This window comes from Python bivittatus, unplaced genomic scaffold (genome assembly GCF_059951505.1).
Source record: "Python bivittatus isolate LINGU-HERP-01145 unplaced genomic scaffold, Pbiv_v1 ctg000080_np1212, whole genome shotgun sequence".
In the NCBI taxonomy this organism is placed as follows: domain Eukaryota; kingdom Metazoa; phylum Chordata; class Lepidosauria; order Squamata; family Pythonidae; genus Python; species Python bivittatus.
The window spans coordinates 16,414,952-16,425,566 of NW_028277035.1; the positions used below are offsets into that span (position 1 = coordinate 16,414,952).

The following is a 10,615-nucleotide window of genomic DNA, read 5'->3' on the forward strand; positions in this document are numbered from 1 at the left end:
AGCCCTGGTTTCTTAGCCAACATTCCCGAGTCCTGTAGCCCACTTGTCACCAGATGTCCAGGAACTAGAACACCTAGCACGGTCCTTGTTGACTTGGGCGATGACCGATCTGGTATGGGTTTCTGTAAATTACGTCTCACCATATTGTTTATGGGAGAGACATACTTTGTCTGGCTCCACTGATGAGTCCTGTCCAGTATGGTTGAACCTCTGGCATAGCTCTCATCCTCCTTGGAGCATGCAAGCCCCACAACCATGTCAAGGTAGTGCCTCACTGGGGGAGGATTATTATTATTGTTATTATTATTGTGTTTTTGTTGTTGCTATTATTATTACTGTTATTATTATTAGCTGCTAAAGTGAGTGTACAATATCCATGTCTAACCAGAATTTATCTCAAAGTACACCTTTATAAACTTTGTTGGATCATTCAGAAAGTGGGGGGAAAAACAGTGAATAAAGTGTTGACTTGTTCATTAGTATAGGTACAGATACTAAATTCCTCAGGCAGTTTGAAGAATAAAAGGGGAAGCAGGACAAAAGATGTTACACCACTACTATTGGGTGTTGTATGGTCATATTAGATGTGTGAAAAATCAGCACCATAAAGCTGTGATATTCTCTCTGTGAATCACCAGCATCATTGGCCTATTATCTGTCATTGGCCACTTCTTTCTGAAACATTTAAGGGCCATAACATTTCACTAGTTTGATATTTGTTCCATGGGGGCATTGATTTTCTACCACAACATCTGTGCTGAATCCCCTTACTACTACAGTCATGAAAATATACCGTATTATTACTGTACTTTTTTAACTATCTGAAAACTTGGGAAAGCATGTTATTAGTGTATTTTTTTTAACTATCTGAAAACCTGGCAGGAACTGTTTATACTATCAGTAAGTACACATAGTGATGTACTTGGGGGGGGGGGTGAGGAGGGTTGCTGCTGTTAGAGAGGGAAGGATTAATATCTCTCTATGTACTGTAATCTTCATCCAGATTGCTGACATTCTTACTTTTGAGTAAAATAGCAAACCTGGCACATGCTGTTACTAATGCAGCTGTCATCTGTAGTTGCAAATAAAGCTGAGCCAAGTGGTCTGTCTGTCTGTCTGTCTGTCTGTCTGTCAGTCATCCATCCATCCATCCATCCATCCATCCATCCATCCATCCATCCATCCATCCATCCATCCATCTCTAGTTTATGCATACATACATATATACATACTGTATATTGTGTTCATTCATTCTACTTTCTTGCAGATGAAGGCAAGGAGTTCTTTTGTTAAGGAAGAAGGAATGAACATGAAATTGCAGATTGTGTGGCTCTGTTCCAAAGCACTGATTTTCATCACTTTTGCCAAGCTCTTGTAGAAGGAGTCATTACAATTAACTCAATGTAACAATTAACTGGGGGGGGGGGGGAAATCCATCAGTTCCTCACATTATTATATAAGATTTTGCTTTGTTTCTTATTCATCTACTGAGCCACATGATATAATATAATCCCTTGTGGAATAGCATTTGGAAATTAGGTAATCCTGTTACCAATTTACAGGGGAATGGGGGGTGAGCAGCCCAAGGAGCTGGACGAGAACGAGAAAGCAAGAAACACAGAGATTTTGGTAAGATATATTTTCTGCTAGCCTGGAATAAATACAGAATTTCCCACCCTTGTTTATAGTGAGTTAATTAAGGTAGAGACCCTTTAAATGATTTGAAAAGCTGCTTCTCAGTTTTCTTGTCACTTGGGCTAAGTTGCCATTGATGAGATAAGCTGTCAGTTGAGAAATCTCCTATCTTTTGATTATATGTGTATACTTTCCCTTCCAGTCCCTTCCCAGCCTCCCCACAAACTCTTATGGGGGGGGGTCATGGAGGAGCCGGGCAAAGGGAATCCATTTTCTTGCTGCACACAGCTCATCTAATATTGCACTAGCAGGACACAGACACAAACAGTTGTCTGCCTTGTGGAAACAGGACAAAAACAATTGAAAGTCTTGTGGAAGCAAGAGGAGAAAAGCAGAAGTCAACTGGATCCCAAGTGAGAGATGCCAAACAGAAGAGAAGTCTTCAGGCTGTACTGTGATCTTCTCCTTGCTCATCAAATCAGGGTTTTCCTATTCTCCTTCTTGCTTTGGATTTAATGTTAATGCACATCATAACTTGCATATTTATCTCAACTTTTGTCACAATTTGTGACTTTTGAGGCATTAGGCTACATCCTTGGCTGGAGTGAATAGGTATTAGGTCCTCTGCAACTTGAAGAAGTAGAGGATAAGGCTGTAAAACACCAACCTACGCATGCATCAACCAATTTAGTCCTGCCTAGACACAAGCTTTATCAGACCAAGACTTGGAAAACCTTGGAGCGAGTAATACTAGACAAACTTTGCAAACACTTTGAATCCCTCATAGATTGTTGCTTTGGCTCTACTGAATTTGGGAGTTTTGCACTCAGATAGATTCCTCTGAGCTTTTCTGGACCCGCTTGCCTGTCCACTAGTCCAAGACTGAGCAGGATGAAGGCTAAGGTGAGCAAGAGTAGCCAAAGCTATGAGAAGCAGAGGGGGGAAGGAGATGGGTAAACTAGAATGTTTTCTTCAATAATGCATGAATTTGTGCCTCATTCCTCAGACAAAAAACACCTACTGCATATTGGCTGGCCATGAACTGCTTTTCTGGTTGCCTGAGCATCAAGCCTTCAGAGCAGGCAAAAATTACTTGTGGTTGAGCAAGCTTTCTGGCATCTTGGCTATAGCAAATACACTGCACATCGGGCTAATGACCAAAGACTCCAGTCAGCTATCCTGTAAGCTCATCCTCTGGCATCTCAGTAAGATACCAGTGCATGCGCTCCTTCCCATCCAAGGCCAAATGGAAGATTTTCAGCAATCTGAAGAATGTCAGAAGGAGAGGGTAGAGTATGTCCTTGCTTGCAGAAGTGATGGTGGTGGCAGCAACAGCAGTAGCAACAAAGGGGCAATACTCAGGGGGTTGGGAGCAGGCAAGGGCATAAAAAAATAGATGATAATAGGTGCCCAAGGAGCATAAGTTAGAAGATCAGGAGATCATTGATTTGGTTGGGATATGAACTGTAACTTTAAGAACTTGTGTCTGAATTTGTTCTTTTCCTCTTCCCTCACCATTCTTTTTCCTTGTGTATCATGACTGTTCCATTATAAGTCTGAGAGAAGGCAGTTTCTCATCACTAATATTTGGAAGCTGCTCTAAAAGTCTTTTTGACTAGAGCAGGGTAAAAATGTTTTAAATAAAATTTTAATAAATAAATAAATAAATAAATATTTTTTTAGCTCTATAGTGATAGCCAGAGAATTATAATGAATAGGCACGGAAACATTTGTTAGATACTAGAATACTAACACCATTGTTAGCTCAACCTCCTTTCAAGCTAGGAATTGCACAGCTTCGGGTTGTGCACCAGTTAACCCCCTTCCTGGATTGGGATGCCCTTCGAACGGTCACTCATGCCCTTGTTATCTCCCAGATAGACTATTGCAATGTGCTCTACATGGGGCTACCCTTGAAGAGTATCCAGAAGCTTCAGCTGGTCCAGAATGCAGCCACACAAGCTATTTTTGGGGTCCGAAGAAGGAGCCATATAACACCTTTGCTCCATGAGCTGCATTGGGTACCAGTTTGCTTCCGGGTCCAATTCAAGGTGTTGGTTATCACCTTTAAAGCCCTACATGGCAAAGGGCCAAGCTACCTGAGGGACCACCTTGCCCCCACTATTTCAACCCATCCCACCCGATCTTACAGAAGGGGCATGCTCCGGAACCCCTCCACAAAAATACTCCGACTAGTGGGGTCTAGAAGGTGGGCCTTCTCTGCTGTAGCCCCTGCCCTTTGGAACATCTTGCCCCCAGAGGTGAGACAGGCCCCCTCACTCCCGGCGTTTTGGAGGGATTTAAAGACCTGGCTCTGCCATCTGGCCTGGGGCGGGGAGGGAAGTTGTCGGAAATGGGGTTGGCTAGCCCCCTAGAGGCATAGTGTGGCTTCCATCGGCCTCTTGGGTTTTTTTTTTTTCTTCTCTTCTTTCTATTTGTGTAGCTGTGTTTGTCTTTTTATAATTTTTAATCATGTATTTATTTGCTTTAATTTGATGTAAACCACCCAGAGTCCCCCACTGTGGGGAGATGGGCAGGAATCAGTCTATGTATAAATAAATAAACTGATTGAAGTGAGAAGGATATGTATCCCTCCATCTCTACAGACTCATATTCCCAGACTTCTTACAAAAGAAGAAAAGAAAAACAAACTTCCTTAATAGTCAGGTGAAAGCAGGGTTTCTTTGGAATGCCAACCAAAGGGAGGGAATTCCTGGAAGCCTGGTATTCAGACAAGGCAGCCATCAACAGGCACATAGAGATAAACAACATCTACACACTATTCAAAAGAGACAATAAAAAGGGAACAAAAGACCAGAACATCTCCTTACCAGCAATCATCACCCACATAAGCAGAGATTAACACTAAGATTACCACCAGACATACAACCAAGCAGTAAACAATACCTTAATCAAGGAACTACCAGAGAGAAAACACCCCCACCAACACTGGCAGGGCATGCCACTGTATATAAACAGACAGCAAACCCCATTCCATTCTGCCACTGAAGATGTTACCTAGCCAGGTAACGAAATGTTTGCAAGAAAACCACCAAGCTCAGAGAAACCCAAGGACTCCACAAGTATAATTCAGCAAGATATACCCCAGGATTGCCTCAGAGTAGCTCACTGTTATGGGAGTGGAGGGTTAACTCAGGGTCAAGTTAACCTCAACAAGTCCCAGAACTCAAATGTTTTAGGACAGGCTCCCTGACAGATATAAATATTGTCCAGGGATTGAGCTGCAGATAGATTTGGCAGGGGATCATCAATATCACTATCTTCAGTGTTTTCATTGTTCTGACCCTTCCCTATAAACTGCTTTTGATTAAGTTCTTTGCGTGTTTTAGCTTTAAAAAACTTCAGGAGTCTGTAGGAGTAGATTGGCTGAGTTGCTTGTTCAGAATTACAGACTTGGGAGCTGATGTTGTACCTGATTTAAAGGAGGTTACATTAATATGCAGTTCTGACAAGGCCTGTTTCAGTTCCTTTAATATCTGGAGGACGATAGCTTGGTCCTTCTTTGGCAGCTGAGTGAAAGAATGACATTTCCTCTGGGAGAATGCATAGGGATGATGGAGTTAAAGGATCCCTAGTTGAGGCTTGGCTGTTTCTTCCAAGACTGACTTACTGGGCTTCTTGGAAGTATACAAAGTTGGTTTTGCTTCTGGGTTGATTTGTTTTGCCACGGCACCTGTGCTTTTCTGTTAGGCTTGATATCCAGATAATAAAAGCATGGCTTGGGTAAATTTGAAAAGACTCCAGAAAATTCTTCATTTTCAGTAACAGAAACAAAATATTTGGAGTTTAGGTTTAATTAAAATTCCATATCCATTAGGAGACCCAGGGAGTTTTCACATAAATTTATGCCCCTAAGGCTTCTAATGCTATAATTAGATTTGCTAGTTGTAATGATAATAACTTTGCCTCTAAGGCAGTTAAATTATTTACAGCAAAGGTGCTATGTCTTTTGCTGTGTAGCACACAACTTTGTGCCTATAAAGCTATAATGACCTTAGAAACAATTCAATCAAAATTCATAAGAACTACACTTCACATTCTTCAATCTGGGTCAAATCCAGTCTGCTGAAATTCCTTCAAAAATGGCTAAATTCTCCTTCATTGTATTTGCCATCAAAAGGTACTGGTTTTTAATCAAGGTTAGGCTTGGATGGTAGGGTTATCTGTGTTGGGCCTAGAAGATTCTGCCATTATTTCTGTCTCCTTAATGTTCTTATTATTTTATATTATATATTGAATCTGTGTTTATATTGTATTTGTCATTGCTTTTGGTCTCAGGACATAAACTCAGTAGTTAAATAAATACAACTCCAGCCCAGTTTTGAGACTAGCAGGCTGTTTCTTTCTTCCCGTGTGACAGGGGCAAGCATGTGATTGTTTTACATCAGGATGAACCAGCCCTTCATTTTAAGAAGTTATTGAACAAGGAGGCTGACAAATAGGTTTCTGCCAACAGGTCTGAAGTGCAGATTTGTGTCTGATGACACACCATAGCTCTTATAAAGCTGAATCGATTAAAACTCTGGTCAGTGTTTTCCAATCCACTCACTTGTGCAATTTCCCTTCTTTACGCATCCTCTTCTGCTTCCCCTTCCTGTTCCATTTGATGCTGTTAGTGCATTAAATTGATAACCATTTAAAAGTAAGACCACAGTTAGAAAAATAGAAATTGAGCTTCTGACATTAGTAGCACGATTAGCATCAGCCAGTCCCCGGATACGTTAATGTATAATTTGGTATTTGTTTACAACTAGTTGTATTAAAGATCTTTAATGTATATGCATATTACAAATGTGCTAAGCAAAGCATTATGGTACTAAGTCATAACAAAAGGATGTGCTCTTATCTAGCATTTGGATACATATTGTTTTTCTGTCCATTACTACATTCCCACAAGTGAGTTCCTTATCTAAATTAGAGTATACATTTTTGGCTTTTATATATTACATTTTAATTATGTGATTTTAAAACAAATATTAACTTGATGGGGTGTTATGTAGGATATTATGACAATGTGAAATTTTACTCAAGTTTATTGCAATATGATCATGACGTAATTAATTATCTTATTAAAGTTAAAAAAATAGTATTAATTTAATAAAGGTAATGATTGAATGTATATACTATCAGTCTGCAGTCAAATGCCAAAAATGGCTAGCACCAGAAATATAAAATGAACATTTCTCAAATGAATGAATAACACATTTTTTTAACAATTCCCAGTTTCTCACTTTTGAAAGAAGGTGTCTATAGAACCTATAGACAATTCTATAGAAAATTGTGTTATCCAGTACAATCCAGATGCGTTGGACTTAGCTCTTATCCTTCTCAGCCATTGGCCATGCTTACTGGAAATTATGGAAGTTAATGATCAACATATCTGAAGGACATCAGAGTGGGGAGTCATGTCTATATCTTTATAAAGCTGTGCCAAAGAGTAGATTGGAAAGCACTTTTTATAAGATACAATTTGGAAATGTTACCCTTCTCCTGTAAAGTGATGCTATCAATCATATTTCTTTTTCAGAACTATCATGGGGAAAATGCAGGCATGGCAAAGTGTATTTTGGTCGGTTGGCCAGGATCATTATTTTGGCAGTCTTAATCATGGTTTTAATCTTTCTCTTTGAATTTCAAGGGATTTCCATGATACAGTATTATAAGCTGGTTCTTGTTTAACAGTTAATCCCTGAAAGTAATGATTGCTCCAGTTCGTCTGGTTTTCTCAATTGCATGGAAATTTTTAAGGAAGATTCAGTTATCCTGTCTGGTTTACAGCAGCATGTCCGTCCAGAATTAACTTTCAGCCAAGGAGGCCAACATTAATTTGTTGGCAGGTACTGGAGTGTCAACATATGATGAAGTGCTTACCTTTCTGCATAGATCAAAACATTATCACTCTCGTCTATAAATACAAGTGGAATGTGAATATATTGATGGCCTTGCCACTTACTATCTCTAGATTTTGCACTGCACAACCCTGTGTGTTCTGGGTATTTATTTTCATTGATAATGAAAACAATAACTACACAAAACACATAGGCATCTTGCAGGAGAGAGTTTGATAAAGTATCAAATCCAAAGTAGAATTCAAGTGGGAATGCCATTCCCATTTTAAGCACTTATTGTAAAAGCTTGGCTGTAGATCCTCTCCATTCATTTTCTAGGCAGATGTCTGAGTTCTTCCTTATAATTGTGAATATCCCAAGGCTGTCTGGGGTTGGGAGAGGAGGAATGAAGGACAATTATTATGGTATAAAATAAGAAAAGGAAAGTCAAATACCACTGGCACCAGAGAGGAAATAAAGTTTCTGACCTGTATTATGCAAATATAGACAGAGAACATAAATCTGGTCAAAAATAGAAGTTACATTAAGGGAAAGTTAAAAAAAAATAGAAAGAAGAGTGGGATATAAATATAATAAATAAACAAATAAGTAAGATGTCATATTGCATAGTATGAATTATTTGGATGAGAAAGACACAAGTGCTGGTACTACCACTACAGTTTATGTTTCTTCTAGAATTGTATGTAATCTTACTTCACTATATCTTTACAGATAACATAAGTATATATAACATAATTATATTCACACATCAAATGAAGGAATTTGTATTTGTAGGGGAAAAAGAGATGGGATGGAGGAAGGGAGAACCAAGTCTTAGAGAGAGTATGGATCAGGCTGAAGATGTTTCAGTTGACTGCGTTAAACTCCTGTAAGACCTTTTGGCTGAGTGGGAGGATATTTCATTCTGAATGAAAAATATTTTATATATTAAAAGTTTGAAAAAAATAATAGAGGTATTAAATCCTCTTTTTCCTTTGAAACAAATGTATTTTCCATTTTCATTTAAACAGATCTAAACATTCAGTTACTAGTGTTCAGCTCGTAGTTCAATTTATAATTCTTATTGGTATTAAAATTACTGAGAGTTATATAATTTCATAAAGTAAAAGTAAAGCTGCCCCAAGGGAGGCACAACTGTGCATATAATTAAGAGTAACATTAAGTCTATTATAAAATGCATTCTCTTAAAAGGTATAAATTACATCCAAGTCTGGAAAATGAAAGTGTGTATGTGTGTGTGTGTATTTACTTTCTCAAATTCTGGTAATGGATATGATTCCTGTTTTGTGCAATGCTCTTACATATTTATCAATGCATTAATTCTCTACAAGGTTGCCTTTTCTTTTCTTTTCTTTTCTTTTCTTTTCTTTTCTTTTCTTTTCTTTTCTTTTCTTTTCTTTTCTTTCTTTCTTTCTTTCTTTCTTTCTTTCTTTCTTTCTTTCTTTCTTTCTTTCTTTCTTTCTTTCTTATATACTAGCTTTATTGTATAGGCATTCACAGGCTACAGATTACTCACTTATTATCTTAAAAAAGATACTAGAGAATGTCTAGACAATGATAATATGATTTTTTAAAACAGTTGTTGTGATAGACATGCACAAATATGAACATTTGCTTTGTTTATTTTCTTTGTATCAAAAGCAGTAGACCAATAGGTAAATCAGCAAGAGTTTCTGCCTACACAGATGGTCTGGAAGAAATAGACAAGACATGCCCATTCTTTGAAGATCTCTAGTGAAGTACGGAACTGCTTTATGGGACACAAGAAAGACATTGGTCTTACTCATAATATATCAGTGGATAAGGATTAACCCATGGATTTGCCACCAGCTCTGGAAGCAGGAGGGAACCAGTTTGGTATAGTCGTTAAGGCACTAAGCTAGAAACCGGGAGACTGTGAGTTCTAGTCCTGCCTGAGGCACAAGCCAGCTGGGTGACTTTGGGCCAGTCACTCTCTCTCAGGCTTTTTTTCCCTCCAACTTTGTAAAAAAAAATTATTTATGAAACTGGAAATCATTCTGGATTGGGCTTCGCACTAGCACATCAGGGGGCTCAACTGCTGCTCTGTTTAGCTTCTAGCCTCTTGTCTCTCTTGTCAGCAACAGTGAGATGGATTCGCTTTCCATGAGGCAGGATATTCCCTTCGTAGATATATTCCTTACTGTACTCTTGCATTCAGATTATAGACACAATTTGATGTTTCAGCCTAGCCTGGAAACTGACTCTTGACCTAGCTGTGGACTCTGTTCTATTGATAATTAGTTATTTTCAGCTTGTATTTCACTCTGTATTTCACATAACCTTGCATAACTTGAATTTTGCTTCTTCTGGTGTAATGTGGTAGACAGCAAAGCATCCCCTGGTATTGTACACAAGGTGGAAGTGCTCATCTGTTGTCTCAATGCTACTCACATCCTCAGCTGGACAGGTAATATCTGTGTGGATTTTGCCATCAATCTTGATGAACCATTGCATGCAGATTTTCTTGATCTTATCACCAGTCAGGGCATATTTAAGCCTATTCCTGAGAAAGATTATAAGTGGGAGGCATTCCCTCAGTTTGTGGGGTCCTGTCAATGGATGGGGTGCAAAAGCTCCCATCAGCTTATCCAGCATCCAATGCTTTAGAGCCGCCACATGCTTCAGGTGCTTCTTGGGTCCAGGAGCCATGGCTGCGCTCTGCCAAGAAAGGGCCTTTCTCTCAACAGGCAGTGGCAACCCACTTCTGAAACTTTGCCAAGAAAACTGCAGGGACTTGCCCAGGCAGTTTCCAGGAGTCAAGACTGACTCAAAGGCACATGAACACACACACTGGAAGAAGGTGAAAGCAGGCAGGCTTCTGTCTTTGCTCCAATCCTGATTAGTCTAGATTTGTTGAATGGCTAGATCTGACTCTCACACCTTACTGTACTCTTGCATTCAGATTATAGACACAATTTGATGTTTCAGCCTAGCCTGGAAACTGCCTCTTGACCTAGCTGTGGATTCTGTTCTATTGATAATTAGTTATTTTCAGCTTGTATTTCACTCTGGGTGCCAGCTTAGTGGTTCAGTCATACTGCAGACAAGACAGAATCTAATCCTGCCTCATGAGATAACAATATGTTACT

General features: G+C 39.1%; 1 protein-coding gene across 1 annotated transcript; it reads right to left on the bottom strand.

The window, feature by feature from the left end:
- Positions 1-9,797: 9,797 nt before the first annotated feature.
- On the bottom strand, positions 9,798-10,175 carry LOC148216629 (small ribosomal subunit protein eS4, Y-like). The gene has a single exon (XM_088134080.1). The coding sequence runs from the start codon at positions 10,173-10,175 to the stop codon at positions 9,798-9,800; it is 378 nt and encodes a 125-aa protein (XP_087990206.1).
- Positions 10,176-10,615: the final 440 nt, after the last annotated feature.